This window comes from Cherax quadricarinatus, chromosome 78 (assembly GCF_038502225.1).
Source record: "Cherax quadricarinatus isolate ZL_2023a chromosome 78, ASM3850222v1, whole genome shotgun sequence".
Taxonomy (NCBI): Eukaryota; Metazoa; Arthropoda; class Malacostraca; order Decapoda; family Parastacidae; genus Cherax; species Cherax quadricarinatus.
Window position 1 is genome coordinate 5,879,273 of NC_091369.1, and position 26,578 is coordinate 5,905,850.

The window sequence follows — 26,578 nt, forward strand, 5'->3', positions numbered from 1 at the left end:
TCCTGTCCCCCAACAAGGGTGTTTCCTGTATCTTCAGTTTTCCTTTTTAAATCATATTTGCACTTGTAAACTGTTCCCTTTATGACATATATCATAAAGGGAGCAAGGGGCTAGTAACCCCTTCTCCTGTATAAGTTACTAAATTTAAAAAGAGAAACTTTTGTTTTTCTTTTTGGGCCACCCTGCCTCAGTGGGATATGGCTGGATTGTTGAAAGAAAGAAATGTGTTATAAACTTTTTGGAGTTTTAACACAACAGTCTTCTCCCACCAAGGTAGAGAGACTCAAAAGATGAAGAAACACTTTCAATATTATTCACTCTATTACAGTCTTGCCAGAGTTGCACCAATACTGCCCACCTCCAGGACTCAGTCCAACTAACCAGTATCTCTCCATCCTGACACAGTTATTGCTATAAATATTGAATTGAATTATTAAAGTGCCTGGAGGTTATAATTCATTGAATTATTGTGATGTGAACTTTACTGCATTTTTTGTCTGTATAAACACACTACAATTTTTTTTTACATTCAATGGCCATATCCTGCCAAGGCAGGGTGACCCAAGGTATGCAGCGTTTTTCTAATTAATCATAACCAATGTACAAGAACTGTTAAATTGCATATATCATAAAAGAAAAAAAAAACCTGAGCAAGTGAGTGTGCTCTGTCTTAAACTGACCGGAGCTCCATATCCTCTGGCTCCTTTATCAATGACTTCAGGTGCCATGTACTGTAGAGTTCCTGTGAAAGTCTCAGTGCTGAGGCAGACTCCTGCCAGCCTCTTAGATGTACCAAAATCTGAGATCTTTACCACTCCTGTATATGTATTGACTAGAACATTATCACCTGTGGAGAGAGAGAGAAAATGATAAAGAATTGTATCAGAATTTCTAAAATAATTATGGAAGATAATCTGGCTCACATGGAAAATAAATAGAGTACATAGTATACACGTGCCTTACTTGTGGAAAAGTTTCACTATCCTGCACTAACAAATTAATATTGATGGAAGGAAACAGAATGACTTCGAGAGCGAATAAATCTGTGGTGGAGAGAAGGCGGGGTAGGGGTTGGCCTAGGAAAGGTTGGAGAGAAGGGTAAAGGAGGTTTTGTGTGCGAGAGGCTTGGACTTCTAGCAAGTGTGCGCGAGCATGTTAGGTAGGAGCGAATGGAGACAAATGGCTTTTAGGCCTTAACGTGCTGTTGGAGTGTGAGCAAGGTATCATTTATGAAGGGATTCAGGGAAACCAGTAGGCCGAACTTGAGTCCTGAAGATGGGAAGTGTCTAGACACTGAAGGAGGGGTGTTAATGTTGCAGTTTTATAACTGTGGTGTAAATGTGCCTCTAGCAAGACAGTGATGGAGTGAATGATGATGAAAATTTTTCTTTTTCGGGCCACCCTGCCTTGGTGGGAGATGGCCGACGTGTTAATAAGAAAACAATTATGAACATAAGACAAATGAACTGATATATATAGTATATATATATTCCAATTTTCTTATTCTTATTCTTTTTAGTAATCTTTACAGGAAAAGGGGTTACTAGCCCATTGTTCCCGGCATTTTAGTTGACTTTTACAACACGCATGGCTTACGGAGGAAAGATTCTTATTCCACTTCCCCATTGATACAAAAGGAAAAGTAATAAGACCAAGAACTATTAAGATAAAATCAAAGAAAACTCAGATGAGTGTGTATAAATAAACGTGTACATGTATGTGTAGTGTGACCTAAGTGTAAGTAGAAGTAGCAAGACATGCCTGTAATCTTGCATATTTATGAGACAGACAAAAGACACCAGCAATCCTACCATCATGTAAAACAATTACAGGCTTTCGTTTCACACTCACTTGGCAGGACGGTAGTACCTCCCTGGGTGGTTGCTGTCTACCAGCGAGGAGACAGTTGGAGGCAGTGGAGATGTCCTGTCTAAGGGCAATGTGTGGTGTAAATATTATGCAGAAAATTCGGAGTGTGGAAATTAGGAGGTGTGGAGTTAATAAAAGCATTAGTCAGAGGGCAGAAGAGGGGTTGTTGAGGTGGTTTGGTCATTTAGAGAGAATGGATCAAAGTAGAATGACATGGAAAGCATATAAATCTATAGGGGAAGGAAGGAGGGGTAAGGGTCGTCCTCGAAAGGGTTGGAGAGAGGGGGTAAAGGAGGTTTTGTGGGCGAGGGGCTTGGACTTCCAGCAAGCGTGCGTGAGCATGTTAGATAGGAGTGAATGGAGACGAATGATACTTGGGACCTGACGATCTGTTGGAGTGTGAGCAGGGTAATATTTAGTGAAGGGATTCAGGGAAACCAGTTATTTTCATATAGTCGGACTTGAGTCCTGGAAATGGGAAGTACAATGCCTGCACTTTAAAGGAGGGGTTTGGGATATTGGCAGTTTGGAGGGATATGTTGTGTACCTTTATACGTATATGCTTCTAAACTGTTGTATTCTGAGCACCTCTGCAAAAACAGTGATAATGTGTGAGTGTGGTGAAAGTGTTGAATGATGATGAAAGCATTTTCTTTTTGGGGCTTTTCTTTCTTTTTTGGGTCACCCTGCCTCGGTGGGAGATGGCCGACTTGTTGAAAAAAAAAAAAATGTATTTGTATGTGTGTGTGTGTGTGCGCGCGCACATGTGTGTGCACGTGTGTGTGTGTGTGTGTGTGTGTGTGTGTGTGGTGTGTGTGGTGTGTGTGGTGTGTGTGGTGTGTGTGGTGTGTGTGGTGTGTGTGGTGTGTGTGGTGTGTGTGGTGTGTGTGTGTGTGTGTGGTGTGTGTGTGGTGTGTGTGTGGTGTGTGTGTGGTGTGTGTGTGGTGTGTGTGTGTGTGTGTGTGTGTGTGTGTGTGTGTGTGTGTGTGTGTGTGGTGTGTGTGTGGTGTGTGTGTGGTGTGTGTGTGGTGTGTGTGTGGTGTGTGTGGTGTGTGTGTGGTGTGTGTGTGGTGTGTGTGTGGTGTGTGTGGTGTGTGTGGTGTGTGTGGTGTGTGTGTGGTGTGTGTGGTGTGTGTGTGTGTGTGTGTGTGTGTGTTTGTGTATGTGTGTGTATATATGTGTGTGTGTGTGTGTATGTGTGTGTGTGTGTGTGTGTGTGTGTGCGCGCGCATGTGTGTGTGTGTGCATGTGTGCACGTGTGTGCATGTGTGTGTGCACGTGTGTGCATGTGCATGTATGTGGCCATCTCCCACTGAGGTAAAGTGACCCAAAAAAGAAATACTTTCAACATCATTCACTCTATTGCTGTTTTGTCAGAGGTGCATTGATACTACAGTTTAGATGCTCCTCCAAACTACAAGTATCCCCAACCCTTCTTTAATGTGGAGACACTGTACTTCCCACCTCCAGAACTCAGGTCCGGCTAAGCACTTTAGCATGTAATGTCTTACTTAACAATATAAACTAAATAGCCAAACAAGGCTTAAGTCTGATTATAATCTACTGACAAATCATCAATATGTAAAGTATTGGCAACTCTGGGATTTAGCTAAATTGTCATATAATGGATAGCCACAGAATTGGATTACAGTGCATATTTTCAACTATTTTTGACAAAATGCTAACCCAAGATAATTTAGAATATAGGGTTTGAAAAAGTTACAACTATTTAATGTAATTTTTCTTACTTGTCTTTTGCAGGTTTTCATAACTAAATTCTTTATCTCTGAAGTGAAGTGATACAATACAGAAGCTCACCCCCTTAAGGTTAGTCATCTAGCTTATTTAATACAAAACTGAAATATTTTTCGATATAAATGGCAAGCCTTAATGCCATAGCCCACAATGTTACAGTTCATGATTCAACGACAAAAACTGCACTCACATCGGCACAAAACAACAAGCAGAACAAACCTTTAATATCTCTATGCACAATCTTCTGATCGTGGAGATACTTTAATCCCTCTAGAATCTGCTTAGTATAATAGGCTATAGTTGCTTCATTCTCCTTCAAAGGTCCCCACTTTGATCTAAGGAGGGCAGATAATGACCCTCCTGGCACCTGTTCCATGAAGATCTTGAAAAAGCCATCTTCTGAAGCTGTCCCCAAATACTGTACAATGTTACGATGTCGTAGCTCAGAGTGAAGCTTGATCTCTTCATGCAAGGGCTGAACTTCTCTAAAGGAATATATGACAAGTAATAAAGACATAACAAATAATAAAAAAATCTATAGTCACATTACCAGTAATCATTACTGTTTTATAGTTTCCTTCAAAACATTCTCTTTATTCAATCTAAATCTCCTGAATTGTGTATTACAAGCTGTTACCATTAATACAAGCTGAAGTGACTTATTAACATGCCAAGTTTGGAACAGTAGCAAACAACAGTATATGGCTAAATGTCTGTTATTTGCTGAAATATAAGTTTCACTTACCCAATATTTTTTTCTGGCACTTCTTTAACAGCAATCCTAACTTGAGTGTTGAGGTCTCTGGCAGCATAAACAACACCATACGTACCCTTGCCCAGAACCATTCGCTTCCCACTGTCATCCAATTCATACTCGTACTGCAAATAAAAAATTGCACATTCCATGCAGAGCATTAAAAAATGATTTTTGCAACTAAAATCTACAGACAATTTCCAACTCAAAATGACCACCCAATATAGTTTCATGTGGTTAGAGTAAACATTATTCAAGAAATTTTTATTTTTTCCTTCATTTTGAAAGGTGTTAATGAGAAGCGGTACAGAGGAAAGAAAAAAGAAAAAAGGCGAGACTGAACCCTAAGGCATTTTTCATTGCTAAGCAAAATTATCCTAATTGAACTTCCACTAATCGGGGATTATTGTATCCAGTGACAGAAAAAATTAACAACATTCTTAGATACCTGAATAGGGCCTGAAGATATTTCAGCTTCCAAGTCCATGACAGTACCCTTTTGGTTTACAGTAAGCTCCTGCACCAAACGAAAAAAGATGAGGCGACACTGTTCAGACGGAAAAAACATTTGGAAGTCATCCGAGTTTTCTTGAACATACAGGAAAACCGCTCGCTCATCTCGTTTATAGAGCCTGGAACATATATTTTACAAATTGAAAAACTGAAAAACACTAAGCATTCAGTTCTACATAACACATGTGAATGAGATGACAGGAGAGAGGTGGAGGGAAACTGAAATAAAAAATAAAAACAGGTTATTTGAAATGCAAGATATTTCTTTCAAACTTTATGGACTGTGCTTCATGCCAAGAACAGAGGGAAGATAAGAGATCTGAAGAGCATTTTGACCTGGCAATAAAGAATAAATACAATATATAGCAACCAGTGGCTTCCTGAGGAAGCCACTGGTTGGCAAAAATATTTCCACAATAAAGATACAAACCATACCACGGGCAGGGATAGAACCCACGATCAGAGAGTCATAGAACTCCAGACCAACGTGTTTAGCCACTGGGCCAGCTGGCTACAATAAGATTCATTTAACTAGGTATATTTATACACCAGGAAGGTTAGCATAGGCACCACTGTGACCACAAATGCAAGTATTTTACAGACGAATCTCCCGCCAGCGTGGTTCTATCCCCACCCGTGGTATGGTTTGTTTGCAATCATGTCATTACAATTTCACGAGTCATGATGACAGCTTTGAGGGGACTTGAACTAGTTAGTCATGGCCACGCTGGTGGGAGATTCGTCTGTAAAAACTTGCATTTGTAGTCACAATGGTGCCTATGCTAACCTTCCTATAGTGTATAAATATACCTAGTTGGACAAATATTATTATAGCCAGCTTGCCCAGTGGCTAACACATCAGTCTGGAGTTTTATGACTCTGATCGCGGGTTCTATCCCCGCTCATAGTAAGGTTTGTTTGCAATCATGTCATTATGATTTTGCGAGTCTTGTTAACCCTTAAACTGTCCAAACGGAGATCTACGTTCACATGCGTAGCACTCAGACCTTGATTTTCCCCATTTGAAAGCACGTAAAAAAAACGTAGATCTACGCCCGGAGCCCGCCGCACGTCAACATATATCTACGTTTGGACAGTTTAAGGGTTAATAAAGATACTCAAGTGTTGCACAAGTGTCTAATTCATCAACCTGTCAGTTCTCTGAACCTTTTATCTACATACTTATAAACTGCATACTGAGTGGACTTTTATGGACAATTGCATAAAAATACTTAATATGAGAGAGAAAGGAGAGGAAGGGAAACAACAAGGGATGCATAAGGCTCACGTGATAGTTTTAATGCTAGAGGCATTGAAGAGCCAGTCATGGACCTGTCGACAGTTTCCTTTCATTTGATCTAGACACAAGTTCCAGACCTGGATGCTTTTCTCTTCTGCTCCAAGGTTCACAGTCACATAGCTTGGTAAGTAATAACTTGGTTGGTACATTCTTGTTGGTTCTAATATCAAAATCTGGGAAAGAAACAAAATAGCATAGTTGTTAAACTAAGAGTGTTACACTACTAATTGCAATACTGATGTAGAATACATACACTACTGTATTTTTTTTTTCAACAAACTGGCTGTATTCCAATGAGGCAGGGTAACACAAAAAGAAAAATACAAGTTTTTCTTTTTAAATTTCGTAATTTATATAGGAGAAAGGGACTAGTCCCTTGCTCCCAGCATTTTAGTCACCTGACTCAAGAAATCGTAATGACACGATTGCAAACAAACCATACCCCCGGCCGGGATTGAACCCGCGGTCGTAGAGTCTCAAAACTCCAGCCCGTCGCGTTAGCCACTAGACCAGCTAGACCTAGTTGGATGAATCATATTGTGGCTAGCTGGTCTAGTGGCTAACGCGACGGGCTGGAGTTTTGAGACTCTATGACCGCGGGTTCAATCCCGGCCGGGGGTATGGTTTTTTAGTCACCTCTTACAACAAGCATGGCTTACAGAGGAAGAATTCTTTTCCACTTCCCCATGGATATAAAAAGAAAATAATAAGAACAAGAACTATTAAGAAAAATCAAAGAAAACTCGGATGAGTGTGTATACATAAATATGTACATGCATGTGTAGTGCAAAAACAGTGATAATGTGTGAGTGTGGTGAAAATGTTGAATGATGAAAGTATTTTATTTTTGGGGATTTTCTGTCTTTTTTGGGTCACACTGCCTTGGTGGGAGATGGCCGACTTGTTGAAAAAAAAAAATGTGTAGTGTGACCTAAGTGTAAGTAAAAGTATTAAAAATATAATAATTTGAAATCAATTAGCAATTACTGAAACTGTATTACACGTGTAAATAATGTATTACCAAATACAGTCCTTAATCTTGCAATTAATTAATGAATATTGTTATGATCTACTGATGCATATTATCAGTTTTTATGGGATATGGCAGAAAAGAGAAGGCAGTCTTACTGGAAATCTGATGACATCCCCAAGCTCAGTTTTGGTAGCTTCCACAAAATAATCAATCCAGAAGTTGAAGATCGTCTCCTCTGGTCCTGGCTCAGTGTCTTCAGGACGCTTCCTGAACCGGTTGATAAGCATAATATTGCCAATTGTGGATTTCAGGTACCTAAAGCAACAAATTTTAATTCTGATTTAATAACATAAGACAAAGCCTATAAAAATCATTTATTAAACAAAATAGGTCATCTTAGATGTGCATACCATTTGGCTAATTGTCAGAATGACAACCCAGTATTACCATATTTATCATTATGTTGTGGATACAGTTCTGTAATATAATGAGCATCATTAAGTTTTATCATAAAATAGAGAATTACGTGGAGTCAATCTTCTATATTCCTCAACAGGTTTGCAGTAATGTATCAGAGACTCAAATTATTCAACAATAATGTTTTTGAATGAAAACTAAATTAGCTTTAAAAACTTAAGGATTCCTCACAGTATACAACATACCAGTTTGGAGGCTTTAACTTGAACATACATTCAGCTGCCTGAACAGCCTTCCCGTAGTCTTCTGCTAAAACACTAATCTCAAAGAAGGTTGCTACATCCCAGTAATCTTCTAGAGATGATAGGGAACCTTTCTTACCAATAAGGTTATTGAGAACCCTTCCTGGAAATGCAAAGATCCTTTGAAAATTGTAACTGAAAGGTCAGGGGGCAATTTCAATTGTGATATTTGTGCACTTTTGAAAAAGCCTATTATGAGAGATAGTAGATGCATTTTTTTTTTTTGAGTGGAAATGGCAGTGGTAAAAAACAAATTCATTACATGAATGCCAAATTTAGAATTGGCAAATTAAGCTTAAACATTCAAAAAGGCTGTCATTTTTCCATCAACCTTGCAGTTTTTTAAAACAAAATATGTACTGTACTTCCAAATGTCATTAATTTTCATAATAACAAAATTTAATTAGCAGTCATTTGATATCAAAATGTTGTAAATAGCACATTTCATATTAATTAATTAATTAATAATGCTTTAAGGAAAACTAAAGAACATTTTAGTTACCAGATTCAATTTATCATAATTTGAATTTAGTTACTAATACTACTTTTTTAACACCAACTGCAAAATATTTATGTATTTTGATATGAAACTATGGAGAAATGTACCAAAAAATGGATTTATATTAAGCTCTCAAAATTTACTATATAAATAGGATGCACAAAAGGAAATCATAAAATTATAAATAGTATCAGTTCACTCATAGCTGGTTGATTAACACTTTGAGGGTTGACAGGCCCTCTCCGAGACTCATTCTCAGGGTCGGCCAAATTTAAAAAAAAAAAAAAATTCTTATGAAAAGATAGAGAATCTTTTCCCGATCATAATGACACCAAAAGTATGAAATTTTATGGAAAACTTATGGAATTATGCTCTCGTGAAGTTAGCGGTCTCGGCGATGTTTACGCATCAGCGATTTTGCCCACTTTGAGCCCCATTTTCGGCCAATTCCACTGTACTAGTCGACAAAAAACATGAATATTTCGCTAGAACTCCGTTTTTTCTATCGAATGAGTGCAAGAAACCACCCATTTACCAATTTCAACTATCCAGTACAGTGATAAGATTTTAGCAGTTTTGCCAATTTCACACAAATTTCAAAAGATGCCAATTTCCGAATAGGGTCCAGAATAAACAAGAAAGACATTCCTGGCACTAAAATGACATTTCCTCTGTTCATTAGTCACGTCTCAAGGCCCATCTTACATTCTTTTGCTTTCCACTTTGAATTTTTATTCTCACAAAAAATAGAAGATTTACTGTTATGCAGACTACTGCATTAGTGTAAAAAATGGTATAAATAATAATGGCGCACTTGTGAAAGAGTATCAGACTCACCAGTTGAGATGTATTGGACGCATGGCATGATTTGTTTACTTTTGAACTTTGGTAAAAATCAAACATTTCTGCTACTTTGAGCTCAATTTCAAGGTACTTTTCATTGTAAAACCAGTCAAAATCATCTCAATTTCTGTAATATGTCTTCCATTCTATAAAATGTGACCAAGAAAACTAGAATACAACAATAAATACCATACAAAAATACAGTGCAAAGTCGCTGTTTTATTCCAAAAAAACGGTCAAAGTTTTTTTTTTCTCATTATGCACTGTGTGCTGCAGGATTTTTTTTATACTGTGCACACTGACCACATAGACCCATTCTTTCATATGTAGGCCTACCAGCTTTCTCCCACTAGATTTGAGGGCGCTAGAATTTAGGCGTACTAGTACGTCAAAAACCCTGGGTCGTAAGCCATACTAGTACGGCCGAAACCCTCAAAGGGTTAATATACATTCATAGGGAAATGTTAAACCCACAGTGACTATCCATCGCCTGGGTAATGGGTAGTAGTAGTAGAAGGTGAGAGATTTTCAGCCCGGGAAGTCAGAGGTAATCAGGTTTGATCCTACAAGGAAAGAAATAGTTACACATCCTTGGAACAAGAACCCATCATCAGCATCAAGACAACCTTCCCCTGATGCTGGAAAGAATTAAGAAGTTCCATCTTACCTATGTGTTTCAGTTCTGCTGATTTTGAGAAGTCATTGCCAGCTATAACAAGCAGTGTAGCCAGGTTTATGCCAGCATATTCATTTGGCTGCACTTCAAAGCCTTTTCTGTACCAGTAAATCGCATTATGCAGACTATCCTTATCCGTGTGCTGAGATTCAACAAATTTATCCTGTAAAAAAAAAAAAAAAAAAAATCCAAGAAATAATATTACTAATGTATCAATAAAAACTAACTGGTACACAAAATGTGCACAACTACTTAAAAGAGCACTTATAAAGAAAACTGCACACACTGACCACTCAGACTCATTCTCTCATATGTATGCCTGCCAGCTTTCTCCCGCAAGATTGGAAACCGCTAGAATTTTGGCGTAGTATTACGGGACTGACACTGGCTTGCAAGCCGTAATATTATGGGACCAACAGTGAAAGGGTTAAATGGCACATTACCTTATATATTCTACCACAGAGGCACACCATGTCAGGTACTTCATTCTCTTTCTTTTCTAATGCTTTTGTGATCACAGCAAGGGCCTTCTCTCGGTCACCTTCCATATTTCGTCTGAATAAAGAATTAAATGGTGGTGCGTTAATGGCAGCAGTAGTATATAGAACCAACAGAAAGTATCACAAGACAATGAAAAGCTGATATGAAGCAAGTGAAAATATCTTATTATGTGGTGAAGTATACCAACACCATCTCAGAGGGAAATAATCAGAAAAAATAATTAAAGCAGAACTTGTATTACCATTTAGCATTATGGTGAATGTAAGAAAATATAAAACTTACCTATTTAGTGCAAATCCATACAAGAACCTAATAGCAGGAGTGCTGGTATAAAGTTTACGGTTAGGAATAGTCTTGAGATCATCTACCAGCTGAACCATTGCATCATAATCCTGTAACAAAAGTAGCAGTGATAGCATAGTCTATACGTATTTGCTGTATATATTATATATTAGCTGAACCACTGCCTCATAATCTTGTAATACAACTGCACCTCAAAAGTAGCAATTCGACACAATTTCAAGATTTTGGTCAGCTATAATGAGTAAAATTTACTGAAGGAATTTTCAAATGACATTTCCAAATATACTTTTCACAAATTATATTACAATCTACATTTCAAAAATCCACCATAAAAGCATATTAATACAAAAATTTACATTATGCAGTACCTGGATCTCACGTAATGATATCAACATATTGAGAACAACATCAACAGACAAAATATTTGGGTCATCTAATCGTCTTCGAAGATTGTGTAGCTGCTTCTTGAGCTCATCTCCAGAGAACACATCCCGAGCTTTACGGAGATCAGCTAGGAATTTCTCCTTCATGTGAGCTCTGAAATCAAAAGTGACAAGTAAAGCACTGTAAGTCCTGTAATTCAAAAACGCTATTCAAAATGATCTGTTCGAGTACCGAACGAATTTTTCCAATAAGGAATAATGTAAATTAGATTAATCCATTTCAGACCCCCAAAAATAGTTACAAAAGCATTTAAATATGAAGTTTACAAGCCTAGCATGCATAAATCTAAAAAATAAAAAAAATAAACACACTGCTTGTTTATCCGAGTGACAGACAAGCAAAGGCTTCACTTTTAATTTAATAACCAACTTGGGGAAGGAAGGTAGGAAAGAGGACTAAAGATCTTCCTTGGAAGTGTTGGAGGGAGGAAGGTAAAGGAGGTTTTAAAGTGTCAGGGACAAACATTAAGCAGGCATTTGTAAGCATGTTAGACAGGTGGTTTTTATGGTTTGATGTATTGCTGAAGTGTAATAAAGGTAACATTTATAAAAGCATTAAGGAAAACTGGTAAGCCGTCCAAACCCAAGTCCTGGAGGTGGGAAATAAAGTGCCTTCACTCTTAAGGAAATGTAAGAAAATTGCAATACATGGGGTCATTTAAATAGCCTAGAGAACAAATGGATTTGTCAGTTAAAAATAGGAGAGGAGAGTTATTAAATGGAGAGTTAGAGGTATTGGGAAGATGGAGGGAATATTTTGAGGAATTGTTAAATGTTGATGAAGATAGGGAAGCTGTGATTTCGTGTATAGGGCAAGGAGGAATAACATCTTGTAGGAGTGAGGAAGAGCCAGTTGTGAGTGTTGGGGAAGTTCGTGAGGCAGTAGGTAAAATGAAAGGGGGTAAGGCAGCCGGGATTGATGGGATAAAGATAGAAATGTTAAAAGCAGGTGGGGATATAGTTTTGGAGTGGTTGGTGCAATTATTTAATAAATGTATGGAAGAGGGTAAGGTACCTAGGGATTGGCAGAGAGCATGCATAGTTCCTTTGTATAAAGGCAAAGGGGATAAAAGAGAGTGCAAAAATTATAGGGGGATAAGTCTGTTGAGTGTACCTGGTAAAGTGTATGGTAGAGTTATAATTGAAAGAATTAAGAGTAAGACGGAGAATAGGATAGCAGATGAACAAGGAGGCTTTAGGAAAGGTAGGGGGTGTGTGGACCAGGTGTTTACAGTGAAACATATAAGTGAACAGTATTTAGATAAGGCTAAAGAGGTCTTTGTGGCATTTATGGATTTGGAAAAGGCGTATGACAGGGTGGATAGGGGGGCAATGTGGCAGATGTTGCAAGTGTATGGTGTAGGAGGTAGGTTACTGAAAGCAGTGAAGAGTTTTTACGAGGATAGTGAGGCTCAAGTTAGAGTATGTAGAAAAGAGGGAAATTTTTTCCCAGTAAAAGTAGGCCTTAGACAAGGATGTGTGATGTCACCGTGGTTGTTTAATATATTTATAGATGGGGTTGTAAGAGAAGTAAATGCGAGGGTCTTGGCAAGAGGCGTGGAGTTAAAAGATAAAGAATCACACACAGGGTGGGAGTTGTCACAGCTGCTCTTTGCTGATGACACTGTGCTCTTGGGAGATTCTGAAGAGAAGCTGCAGAGATTGGTGGATGAATTTGGTAGGGTGTGCAAAAGAAGAAAATTAAAGGTGAATACAGGAAAGAGTAAGGTTATGAGGATAACAAAAAGATTAGGTGATGAAAGATTGAATATCAGATTGGAGGGAGAGAGTATGGAGGAGGTGAACGTATTCAGATATTTGGGAGTGGACGTGTCAGCGGATGGGTCTATGAAAGATGAGGTGAATCATAGAATTGATGAGGGAAAAAGAGTGAGTGGTGCACTTAGGAGTCTGTGGAGACAGAGAACTTTGTCCTTGGAGGCAAAGAGGGGAATGTATGAGAGTATAGTTTTACCAACGCTCTTATATGGGTGTGAAGCATGGGTGATGAATGTTGCAGCGAGGAGAAGGCTGGAGGCAGTGGAGATGTCATGTCTGAGGGCAATGTGTGGTGTGAATATAATGCAGAGAATTCGTAGTTTGGAAGTTAGGAGGAGGTGCGGGATTACCAAAACTGTTGTCCAGAGGGCTGAGGAAGGGTTGTTGAGGTGGTTCGGACATGTAGAGAGAATGGAGCGAAACAGAATAACTTCAAGAGTATATCAGTCTGTAGTGGAAGGAAGGCGGGGTAGGGGTCGGCCTAGGAAGGGTTGGAGGGAGGGGGTAAAGGAGGTTTTGTGTGCGAGGGGCTTGGACTTCCAGCAGGCATGCGTGAGCGTGTTTGATAGGAGTGAATGGAGACAAATGGTTTTTAATACTTGACGTGCTGTTGGAGTGTGAGCAAAGTAACATTTATGAAGGGATTCAGGGAAACCGGCAGGCCGGACTTGAGTCCTGGAGATGGGAAGTACAGTGCCTGCACTCTGAAGGAGGGGTGTTAATGTTGCAGTTTAAAAACTGTAGTGTAAAGCACCCTTCTGGCAAGACAGTGATGGAGTGAATGATGGTGAAAGTTTTTCTTTTTCGGGCCACCCTGCCTTGGTGGGAATCGGCCAGTGTGATAATAAAAAAAAAAAAAATAATTTAAATAGTGATATTTCTGGCAAGATAATTGAGTGAGTGATGGTGAATGTGTTTTATTTTAATTTTGTTACCCTACTTCAGTTGTCAACAGCAAGTGAAAAATAAAAAATAACTGGATCAGTCCAGCATGAATAAATCATTTGATATCAAAACAGCTACTTACTTAGACTGAATTTCCACATCTTGTAATTGTCTACGAAGTTTCGTAGAAAGAAGTATTCTAGAGTCAGAAGGAATATTGTCATCCGCTCCAATTCTCATGCTGGGATCTGTCAAGACACACTGGCCTGAGTCCAGGAGGCGGTATGATATGAAAATGTAGCTGCTGCACGAAAACTGAAAAAAATACAGTAATTATCTTAGCTTGGATTTTTTACATACTAGATTTAAGCTTTAAGATAAACATAGCAAAGCTTCCAAGTCTCTATCACAGATCTCAACAGAATTTTTTTTTTTCAGCACACCAGCCATCTCCCACTGATGCAGGGTGACCCAAACAAAAGAAGAAAAAGTTATTCTTCTTTTTACATTTAGTAATTTATACAGGAGAGGGGGTTACTAGCCCCTTGCTCCCAGCATTTTAGTAGCCTCTTATGACATGCACGGCTTACAGAGGAAGGGTTCTTCTCCACTTCCCCATGGAATATATCACCAGATATAAGTTTAGAAGTTATATAAACACAGCAAAGCCTCTGAATCTCTATCACATAATCATTATTATATTCATGGCAAAGTAACAAACCCATAGCAATCACATGGTGGCTGGGGAATGTGAGGTACACAGGCTTGATCCAAGGAAGAGAAAGGTAACCCTAATTCCCTGAATCAAAAGCTGTTTGCCATCAAGGAAACCTCTCCCCCTCTTGAAGGGGTATCTATCACAGCTATCAACAGATATGGTTCTATAAGATAAATAAACACCATTCCTCAAAACATAGCCAAAAGCCAATCCTTCCTGAACAGAACCACTGCCATCACCTCAAGTCTACCCACACCTTACCCAGCACTTGAATTCAGGTGCTAAATTAACCAGCCTGTAATCGATATGTGGGTCTGTGGACCATCAGCAGCAACAGCCTGGTTGACCAGGCAAGCACCAGATGAGCCTGACCTATGGTCAGGCTCTGGGAGTAGAAAAACTCTGGGAACTCGTCAAAGGCATATCAAAGGTACTATATATATTACATATTAAATTCATGATGCCCCTGGTGGGTAAAACCTTTTTCCTCAATAAATATCCATATGCTGCAAAATATATCTCCACTTGTATGCATGAAAAGGAAATGTTAAATGTCAATAAACAAAAGTTACATATATAAAAAAGGCTAACTAGAAGTAATATTAAGAACGAGAAATAAATAACAAAGCATGAAACTTAAGTGAACATTTATATCACAATACCTTGAGTGGCATGGTGACTTCAGAGTCATTATCATTGTATAGTAAGATGTTTTCTTTCATGTCAAAGCTTTCACGAACACCAAGATGGTAGAAGAGAGAATGCTGCTGTAAAACAATTGACAGGTCCACAATGGCAACATCAGCATTGTAGAACTGGTCTAGAACATTGGTTTCACCAAAGTCTAGCTTTTCAAACTGAAAATTGAAGAACCACAGCATAAGACACATATAAAACAAAAACTACAAGTAAACAATACAGCATTACAATCACAGTGCATATCATTACAATTCTGATATCCTTGTAATGACTGAAATGATAAAACTGCAAAGCTATTAGAAGGTAAATAAAACAAACTACAGTGGAGACTGTGTATAACAGTAATGGTATGTATAGCATATGAACCAGTGACATCCAGCATGCTACTATACTTGTTTTGTAACTTTCCATTCTCCAATTACATTTCTCTCACAAAGGCACCAACCAACTTCAAATCTATGGTTATGGTGGCTAATAACTAACTTAATTGAACTTAAGTGTCATCACTATCCTCCTGTGAAAGAAAGCAGCACAAACATATACAAGCTTTTTTATTTTTAAAAACACCGGGTCACCCACCAAGGAAGGATGACCCAAAAAAGAAGAAACACTTTCACCATCACTCACTCTATCACTGTCTCGCCACAGGCATGCTGATACTACAGTTCAGACGTCCCTCCAAACTGCAAATATCCCCACCCTTCCTTCAGAGTGCAGGCACTGTACTTCCCACTTCCAGGACTGAAGTCTGGCTAACCAGTTTTCCTTAATCACTTCACAAATTGTCACCTTGTTCATACTCCTACAGCTTGTCAAGTCATAAAAACTACTTGCCTCCATTCACTTTTATATAACACACTCACAAAAGAAAGGGTTACTAGCCCCTTGTTCCCAGTATTTTAGCTGTCTTCTATGACACTCATTGCTTACAGGGAAAGGATTCTAGCCCACTTCCCCATGGAATTGACTGGAAATACTACAAGGGCAAGAACTATTAAAAAATTAGAAGGAAATTCAAGTGAGTGTAAATACATGACACATGCCTCAACATATACAGTATATGTAGTGTATACTGTATGTCAGCAGTAATAGCAGCACCAAGATTTACCTGTTATCTTACCTGTTTATGAGACAGATAGACAGACACACCAGCATTTTTGCCAAAATGTAAAATATTTAACAGGCTTCCATTTTACATTCACATGGCAAGACAGAACCACCTGTCTCATTAGGTGGTGTTACCATGAGCATGCTTGTGTGAGCATGCTAGATCAGAGTGATTGGAGACTGTATGATAGTTTTTATGGTTTGACACACTGTTGGAGTGTGACCAAGATAACATTAATGAAGAGATACAAGGAAACCAGTTAGATGGACTTGCTTCCAGGAGACAGAAAGTATAGTGCCTGCACTCTAAGGAAGGGAAGGGGATGATGCAGTTCATAGGATCATTTGCACTGTGATGTCTGCACACTTGTGGCAAGACAGCTATGGAATGACTAGGGGTGAACCTGATTCCTGTTTTGAGGGTTAACCATACCTTGGTGGGAGATTGTTAATTGATAAAAAAACTTGACAAAAATTAAGATTTATGTGTGGGACGACATATGAAAATACAGTTAGTATTTTTAACTTGGAAAATGTCTATTTCTGCATATTTTTTGACCAAATAAGAGAATGTCAAGTATGTGTTTCCCAAAGCACAACTGACACGTAGCAATATAAAAAGCGACAAAATATAAACCAAGACAAAGAACTCAGTGGATGTAGTAAGTAGCCCAGTGTGATACACTTCTGAAAATTTGTGGATAAACAAATTCTTAGTTAATAGATGACAAACTTGCTTGACAGGATATGATGAAACCATTTCCTTCACTACTGTACTAACACACATTTACACTCACTGCACAACTACATGTCAATAACAAATCTCTACAATGTTATCAGAATTTTTATTTTATGCCAAAATTTTTTAATAAATTTCTAAAATCAATAAAAAGCAGATAAGGTAAACAAACACACAAATGCACACACACACACAGAGCATCATTACATTCAAGTATAGAAATTTATTTTTTGAATACTGTAGTTAATTTTCATAAACAGTATGGTGTTACAACACTGGCTATTTCCCACCAAGATAGGGTGACCAAAGAAGGAAACACATTCACCATCATTCATCCATTAGCTGTCTTGCCAGAAGTGTGCAGATATCACAATTCAAATAGGCCTCCAAACTACAAAATTCCTTCTCATCCTTTAGATGTAGGCTTTATACTTGCCCTCTGGGACTCAAGTTCAATAAGCTACTGCCCTGAATTCCCTCACAAATGTTGCCTTTACATAATCAATAAAAAACTTACTATACAACATAAGGCAATGTTAATGATATGCTATGACTAAAAGTTTGGCATTTCATTTTCTAGATATTTTGTGAACAGAAATGGATTTCAAAGTTTTCACTACTTCAAGATCCATTGAATATCTTCAATTATTCACTATATAGATGTGACTCATACAAAAAGTCGAGAGAATCTTTCCAAAACAACTTCTTAGCAAGTGAAAAAAAAAATGCTTCAAATTTTAATGAATGTCATTATGTACCTGAATATGGTAGCAGTTGGCATTAACAGCAAGACAGCTGGCTTTGACCTCTTCCCATGCTTTTCTGCGATGATTCTGGCACTCTGTGTGACTCAAATCCAGCACGCAGACTACATCCATGCGTGCCCGAATGCCAGCCAGTATGACTGACTGACCAGAATGGTCACTCTTGCTGCCCAGGCTGTCTGTCATCGTGCATACCTAATAATAAGACAAAAAAAAATTACAATCCTGAAAAATTCTGGATTAATACACCATTAGCAGGAAAATGTGTAAGGAAACAAGAAGTTATGATGTGAAGTATCTACAACACCTAGGTGTGTTTAGTATAGCAAACTTATTACAAAATACCTGGTAAATCAGAAATACAAGTACAGCATTATAAAAAAAATAAAACACCTTAAACTACAATCAATCCTATCACTCTTATAATAAATTATTTTAAATAGTCTTCAAGAAAAAAGTAATGCATTTCAATCTCAATTAATAACACGAGAGACGATTCACTTACACGAGGGGTTGATGCAAGATCTTGCACCAGCCTCCCCTGAGAGCCTAATACTAAACCCACCACAATCATGTGTACATGACATTTGCCAGCATTTGCCAGTACTTCATATAATACACATACACACATATCAGTATTATGCAAACATCAACTATTGAAAACACCTTCAAATAACCTTTACTGAAAAATTCTACTAAAAAAAATTAGATAATCTGCCGTTAGCAGTAATAATAGCATCAAGAAACATTTGCTCATTGCAATATAAACCTTAATTAAAAAATTGTAGTATCTGGTCTATCTAGACTTGAAAGTGATGTTGCACAATATATTCCCAGAAGGATGAATCAAGATGTGGCTACTCAGAACATCTTGTGTATTTTTCAGGACTTATGAAATGTATCTCTTATGAATACTACTATTATTTATACATAGTATTTACAGCATATAACACTTAAACATAATGTGCAAATGTGTGTGTGCAGATACACATGTGCATGCAAAGAGAGAGAGAATATGAGAGAGATATCAACTTGATCAACCAGGTTGTTGCTGTTAGCCACACATCCATCAAAGAAATGGAGTAAATGGGATACAAATTTTTTTTTTCACAAACTGACTGACCAATGGAATGAATTAAAAACAAGAGTTAGTAAGTTGTACAAACACTGGAAACTTTAAAAGAAATATGATGAGACAACGCAGTCATACAAGCATGGGGAAATGGGAGGCAATCAGGTATGTATAATCCAAGAAATAATAGCTCAGGTCCAATTCCATGGATCAAGAGCCCTTTACTAGCATCAAGGAGCCTTCTCTTATGGGACCATAAGCACAGCTCCTGTCTCATAGATACAAATAAGTAATTGTTGACACACACACACACACCACGACGACGACGACATTGGAGGACAGGAGAGATAGGGGGGATATGATAACGACTTACAAAATACTGAGAGGAATTGACGAGGTGGACAAAGACAGGATGTTCCAGAGACTGGACACAACAACACGGGGACACAGTTGGAAGCTGAAGACACAGATGAATCACAGGGATGTTAGGAAGTATTTCTTCAGCCACAGAGTAGTCAGGAAGTGGAATAGTTTGGGAAGCGATGTAGTGGAGGCAGGATCCATACATAGCTTTAAGCAGAGGTACAATAAAGCTCATGGTTCAGGGAGAGTGACCTAGTAGCGACCAGTGAAGAGGCGGGGCCCAGGAGCTTGGACTCGACCCCTGCAACCTCAACTAGGCGAGTACAACTAGGTGAGGCGAGTACATGCACACATACATACAGAAATCTATGGTCAAAATAATAGACAACAAGCAAGACAGGCAAGACTAGGTCAACTACATTATAGTATTGTGTAAATATTCTTGGATTACAGAAAAGCATTCAACACTACCCCACCAGAGACTGATTCAGAAATATGAGGAGCAAGCAGGGGAGAAAAACTGAAGTGTTAATGTGGATGAAGGAATATCTAGCAAACCAAAAATGGAGGGTGATGTTATGGGAAGATGTGTCAGAATGGGAAAGTGTAACAAGTAGGGTTACACAAGGATCATTACTATTCAATATATATGTAAATGACCTGCCAGACAGGATTGAATCCTATGTACAGTACTGTATCACTGTTTGCTGATGACAAAGCTAATGAGAATCATAAGAACGGAAAAGGATGGAGACAGGCTACAAGCCACTTGAATGAGCTGCAAAGGTGATTCAATGAGTAATTACAAGAGATTAACCCAAATAAGTACAAGGTCATGTATAAATGCAGCTTCCCCTCACTCAACGACAGAGTTCCATCCCTAAGACCTCTTCGGTAAACGAATTCGTCGCTAAGTGAAGAGCATATTATAATGGTAATGGGTTTGTGTCAATCATCTCTGATATTGTTTTAACCCTTTGACTGTTTCAATTGTATACTATATACATCTTATGAGCCACCGTGTTTGACGTATATATACTCAACAATTCTAGCAGCTTCAAATCAAGCAGGAGAAAGCTGGTGGGCCCACCACTGCAGCACGCAGAGCATAATGAAAAAAACTCCGACTGTGTTTTTGGATTAAAACGCCGACTTTGTGGTGTATTTTCATATAGTATTTATGGTTGTATTCTCGTTTTCTTGGTCTCATTTGATAGAATGGAAAACATATTATAGAAATAGAAGTGATTCTGATTGGTTTTACTATGAAAAGAACCTTGAAATGGAGCTCAAAGTAGGGGAAATATTTTATTTTTCTCCATGTTCAAAAGTAAATAAATAATGTCATTGTCCAATAAATGTCCAACTAGCCATTCTAATATGCAGTCAGGAATGGGTTGACATTATTTATACAATTATTACAATATTGCAGTAGTCTGCATAATAGTAAATCTTCCATTTTTTATGACCAAAACTCTATACGGCTCCCCGTCTTTCTAATATGGCGCGCACCACCCAGTTTATTTACATTCTCCATAAGCACCATGTCTCTTCATTATGTTTGGAAACTTTCCAAAATTTCAAGTGCTTTAAAGGTATTTCGTATTTTATATACGTATATTTTTATTACATTGTATTATTATTATCACACTGGCCGATTCCCACCAAGGCAGGGTGGCCCGAAAAAGAAAAACTTTCACCATCATTCACTCCATCACTGTCTTGCCAGAAGGGTGCGTTACACTACAGTTTTTAAACTGCAACATTAACACCCCTCCTTCAGAGTGCAGGCACTGTACTTCCCATCTCCAGGACTCAAGTCCGGCCTGCCGGTTTCCCTGAACCCCTTCATAAATGTTACTTTGCTCACACTCCAACAGCACGTCAAGTATTAAAAAACATTTGTCTCCATTCACTCCTATCAAACACGCTCATGCCTGCCTGCTGGAAGTCCAAGCCCCTCGCACACAAAACCTCCTTTACCCCCTCCTTTACGTATAATCTGATAATTATACTTATGTGTACCTGTACCTAAGTAAACTTATACACTGTGCTGGCGTGCAAGTACACATTAAAATCACTAAGAGTGTCTTATTAGTCTTGAAGATGCCTAACTTCTTACAATAAATACTACTCACTTCTCACCCTACATTAAGACTACAAATATTTTGAGGTAAGTAATGAGTGTACTGTGTATGTATTAAACTTTTTATTGTTTTTAATACCTTGTTCTATTGCTAACTTAATATATGTTAGTGTAAACTTATCCGACATTTATAAGTGGAAACAAATGGCGTTCTGCTGTCTGGCGATGTCTGCTCTCCGGCAGTAGCCTGGAACCTAACCTGCCATAAAAGTTGGACCCTAATGTACACATAAGAACAATTATCAAACATAGTGTAAATCACCAAGAACTGAAAATGTAGCTAGACATATGAAATTTAAACAGTGTGTGGTTTATTTTGTGCTGAGGGATCAGGGTTTGATCCACAGATGGGTGGAAACATTGGTCATGTTTCCTTACACCTACTGTCACTGTTCACCTAGCAGTAAGTAGGTACCTGGGTGTTAGTCACCTTACACCTGGAAACAAGTGAGTGCCTTTTTTTCTGGGGGGGGGGGTTATCCTTGGCAATTTACAGTATGTATGATAATTGTACCTATGTGCACCTGTGCGTAAATAAACTTACTAAATAGGTACCTGGGTGTTAGCCAATTAGTGTGGGTCACATTTTAAGGTTTAAAGAACCCCAATGGAAACAAGCCAGTCTAATGACAATGCTTCACTGAACTATCTTGGGTTACTAGCACTCCAGGATAATAATCCTAACAAAATCCTCCTTTTCTACATACTACAATTCTAAGTTAAATAAGGAACCCAATGTAAATAAGTCACTTTTGACTTTTTTACGGGGTTATCCAAGGTAATTTACACACATATTACTATGTACGATAATTTGTGTAAGTGTATATATGTGTAGGTGTACGTAAATAAACTCAAGTGACTTACTAAGTTTATAAATGAACATGTCAAGCCTGGCAGTACCTACACCTCACACCTCGCACCTCACACACTAATATAACATAAAGCTCCACCACTCTTGCTTCACTTGTAAAGCCACAACCACACATGACCTCAGGTAAAGCCATTTACCTTTCCATTTCTGGTGTAAAATGCTGGAGATGAGGTCAGGTGGAGCAGAGCTCCTCACACACGCCATGAAAACAATGGGGAGCGGCTATTATCCTGCCTCCACACCTCCACCTTATGTTCATCAGGTACCATTAATAAATAATAATAATAATAATAATAATAATAATAATAATAATAATAATAATAATAATAATAATAATAATAATAATATCTTTATTTACTACAAGTACATGTATTAGGTATGATAAATTAGACACATGTGCAACACTTGGGTATCTACTGAGGAAACGTTTCGCCACACTGGATTCATCAGTCCATACAAAGGAGAATGGTGAAGAACAAGAGGAGTTTGAGGTAATCAGTCCCTCAGCCTTGAGTCGATGTGGTCAGTCCATCAATCTTGAAAAGAATACAGCATATCTCCTGTCTACGGTATATAAGCTACTTCTCCGCACATATGCTTTATTCTTTTCAAGACTGATGGACTGACCACATCGACTCAAGGCTGAGGGACTGATTACCTCAAACTCCTCCTGTTCTTCACCATTCTCCTTTGTATGGACTGATGAAGCCACTGTGTGGCGAAACGTTTCCTCATTAAAGATACCCAAGTATTGTACATGCGTCTGACTTATCAACTTGTCTGTTCTCTGAACCATTCATCTACATGTACAACTTATACAGACCATAGCTGACATCAATGACATACTACTATACAGAAAGCCGCTTGTTATGCAGAGAATTTCGAGCAAATTAGGTCAATTTTGTCCCCAGGATGCGACCCACACCAGTCGACTAACGCCCAGGTACCCATTTTACTGATAGGGAACATAGACAACAGGTGTAAGCAAACACGCCCAATGTTTCTACCCTCGCCGGGAATCGAACCCGGATATCGCTGTGTGGAGATATATCTTTAGCATGGGAGGGGGAAGCCCTAAACATATAGGGGACATAAAACACTTGGGCAGGTGAACCTGAATGATCCAAGGAATGGGAGAGCAGCTCCCATCCCTTGAATTGGGAGAGCGCCTTATTAGTCAGGAACCCCAATGAAAATAAATCACTATTGTATTGTATTGATTTTTTTAGGGTTATCCTAGGTAATTTATTCTATGTATGATAATTGTAATTGTGTACCTGTACCTGAATAAACTTGCTCAATCCCGGTGTCCCTCACTGAGGGTTACTGTGGAGAGTTCAGCTCACAACCAAGAACTTCCAGGTTCGAACCCCAGACGAGGTTAGGTGATGGGTAACATGTGTCACTACTTGTGATATGTTGCTTCACTATCTCACACTTGCTGCTTCTGTTTACCTAAATTACATCTGGTGGCTCTGTTCCCCTAGTGTACACCTGCTACCTTTGTTCATCTAGTGTACACCTGCTACCTTTGTTCATCTAGTGTACACCTGCTACCTTTGTTCATCTAGCTTACTCCTGCTACCTTTGTTCATCTAGTGTACACCTGCTACCTTTGTTCATCTAGCTTACTCCTGCTACCTTTGTTCATCTAGTGTACACCTGCTACCTTTGTTCATCTAGCTTACACCTAAATTACATCTGGTGGCTCTGTTCCCCTAGTGTACACCTGCTACCTTTGTTCATCTAGTGTACACCTGCTACCTTTGTTCATCTAGCTTACACCTGCTACCTTTGTTCATCTAGCTTACACCTGCTACCTTTGTTCATCTAGCTTACACCTGCTACCTTTGTTCATCTAGCTTACACCTGCTACCTTTGTTCATCTAGCTTACACCTGCTACCTTTGTTCATCTAGCTTACACCTGCTACCTTTGTTCATCTAGCTTACACCTGCTACCTTTGTTCATCTAGCTTACACCTGCTACCCTTTGTTCATCTAGCTTACACCTGCTACCTTTGTTCATCTAGCTTACACCTGCTACCTTTGTTCATCTAGCTTACACCTGCTACCTTTGTTCATCTAGCTTACACCTGCTACCCTTTGTTCATCTAGCTTACACCTGCTACCTTTGTTCATCTAGCTTACACCTGCTACCTTTGTTCATCTAGCTTACACCTGCTACCTTTGTTCATCTAGCTTACACCTGCTACCTTTGTTCATCTAGCTTACACCTGCTACCTTTGTTCATCTAGCTTACACCTGCTACCTTTGTTCATCTAGCTTACACCTGCTACTCTTTGTTCATCTAGCTTACACCTGCTACCCTTTGTTCATCTAGCTTACACCTGCTACCTTTGTTCATCTAGCTTACACCTGCTACCTTTGTTCATCTAGCTTACACCTGCTACCCTTTGCTCATCTAGCTTACACCTGCTACCTTTGTTCATCTAGCTTACACCTGCTACTCTTTGTTCATCTAGCTTACACCTGCTACTCTTTGTTCATCTAGCTTACACCTGCTACCCTTTGTTCATCTAGCTTACACCTGCTACCTTTGTTCATCTAGCTTACACCTGCTACCTTTGTTCATCTAGCTTACACCTGCTACCCTTTGCTCATCTAGCTTACACCTGCTACCTTTGTTCATCTAGCTTACACCTGCTACTCTTTGTTCATCTAGCTTACACCTGCTACTCTTTGTTCATCTAGCTTACACCTGCTACTCTTTGTTCATCTAGCTTACACCTGCTACTTTTTGTTCATCTAGCTTACACCTGCTACTCTTTGTTCATCTAGCTTACACCTGCTGCCCCTTGTTCATTTAGCTTACACCTGCTACTCTTTGTTCATCTAGCTTACACCTGCTGCCCCTTGTTCATTTAGCTTACACCTGCTACTCTTTGTTCATCTAGCTTACACCTGCTGCCCCTTGTTCATTTAGCTTACACCTGCTACCCCTTGTTCATTTAGCTTACACCTGCTACCCCTTGTTCATTTAGCTTACACCTGCTACCCCTTGTTCAACAAGCTTACACCTGCTACCCCTTGTTCATTTAGCTTACACCTGCTACCCCTTGTTCAACAAGCTTACACCTGCTACCCCTTGTTCATTTAGCTTACACCTGCTGCCCCTTGTTCATTTAGCTTACACCTGCTACCCCTTGTTCATTTAGCTTACACCTGCTACCCTGATACCTGGATAATCTTTCTGATACCTGGATATTGTTCCTGACACCTGGATAATCTTCCTGACAGTGAAATAATTTTCCTGATACCCGGATCAGCTTGACTGTCGTGGCTGGCATCCCCAGGAAGGGGTAAAAAGGACATCAGCGAAAAAAAAAAACAGTTCTCATGACACATAGACTTTACTGAATTATCCTGGGTTGGTAACCCTCCAAAGTCTCATCCTAATTAATGAAAGTTTGATTGCTAGAGCACTCCAGCTCACACACTGAGGTCCATGGTTCGATCTCCGGTACAGGTGGAAACATTAGGACGTGTTTCCTTAAGACACCTGCTGTCCATGTTCACCTAGCAGTAAAATAGGTACCTAGGTGTTAACTGATGTGGGTGGCATCATGGGGACAAAATTTGACCTGATTTGCCTGAAATGCTCAGCATAACAAGGGACTTTCTATATAGTAGTATGTCATTGATGTCAGCTATGGTCTGTATCCCTTGTACATGTACTTGTAGAAATTAAGATTATTATTATAGTTTGTAGCTGGCGGTGTGTCTTGAGGCGTGATAATGGCCGCTCCCCGGCCAGGCCTCCACCACCTCCCGTTTTCTACTACATAAGAGTGAAGGTGGTAGTTCAGGAGCTGAACATTTAGTCAGGTGTTGGACACTGCTGTAGTCGAGTTCTGTTCCTCGTGCTGCTCTACCTTCACATTATTACTACCACCATGTCTAAAGACCACCTCAATGTATGACTTTTTGTCCGTTTAGTTACTGTTAATTGTCAGTTTGCTATTAACTGTGAGGTAACTAATAATGGGGAGGTTATTACTGCTTGTAATATTACTCTTGATTGTAAGATTATTTGTGAGATTACTATTAATTAAGCTTACTATTGTGAAGTATATTAATTGTGATATATCTAACTATTGACTGAGAGGCAATATTAAATCTGGTAATTATAGAGGAGATCAGGTACTAATATAAGTTTACCCATATTGGTTTACCTTATTCCACCCCTCAGTTGTTGGTTGTCATAATAGGGGTGATCGCGAGTCGCATTTTAAGTAATAAAGTTGGTAGAATTACCGACAATATGT

At 38.9% G+C, this 26,578-nt stretch overlaps 2 protein-coding genes across 4 annotated transcripts in view; one reads left to right on the top strand and one right to left on the bottom strand.

Moving 5' to 3' along the window:
- The window catches only part of Ask1 (apoptotic signal-regulating kinase 1), a 50,293-nt gene extending 27,761 nt beyond the window's left edge, over window positions 1–22,532 (bottom strand). For all 3 annotated transcript variants that reach the window (XM_070101600.1, XM_070101601.1, XM_070101599.1), the window contains exons 1-15: window positions 22,429–22,532; window positions 17,834–18,034; window positions 15,193–15,387; window positions 13,955–14,127; window positions 11,074–11,242; window positions 10,685–10,794; window positions 10,345–10,456; window positions 9,893–10,064; window positions 7,827–7,986; window positions 7,320–7,479; window positions 6,180–6,364; window positions 4,827–5,010; window positions 4,370–4,503; window positions 3,844–4,109; window positions 681–847 (exon numbers count right to left, since the gene is read on the bottom strand). In XM_070101600.1, coding sequence (XP_069957701.1) covers window positions 681–847; window positions 3,844–4,109; window positions 4,370–4,503; window positions 4,827–5,010; window positions 6,180–6,364; window positions 7,320–7,479; window positions 7,827–7,986; window positions 9,893–10,064; window positions 10,345–10,456; window positions 10,685–10,794; window positions 11,074–11,242; window positions 13,955–14,127; window positions 15,193–15,387; window positions 17,834–18,025 — 2,379 coding nt within the window. In that variant the 5' untranslated portion in view covers window positions 18,026–18,034; window positions 22,429–22,532. The remainder of the gene's footprint in view (window positions 1–680; window positions 848–3,843; window positions 4,110–4,369; window positions 4,504–4,826; window positions 5,011–6,179; window positions 6,365–7,319; window positions 7,480–7,826; window positions 7,987–9,892; window positions 10,065–10,344; window positions 10,457–10,684; window positions 10,795–11,073; window positions 11,243–13,954; window positions 14,128–15,192; window positions 15,388–17,833; window positions 18,035–22,428) is intronic.
- Window positions 22,533–26,107: 3,575 nt separating this feature from the next.
- Window positions 26,108–26,578, top strand: part of hgo (homogentisate 1,2-dioxygenase) — a 49,805-nt gene continuing 49,334 nt past the window's right edge. The window contains exon 1 of the mRNA XM_070101607.1: window positions 26,108–26,227. Coding sequence (XP_069957708.1) covers window positions 26,207–26,227 — 21 coding nt within the window. The 5' untranslated portion in view covers window positions 26,108–26,206. The remainder of the gene's footprint in view (window positions 26,228–26,578) is intronic.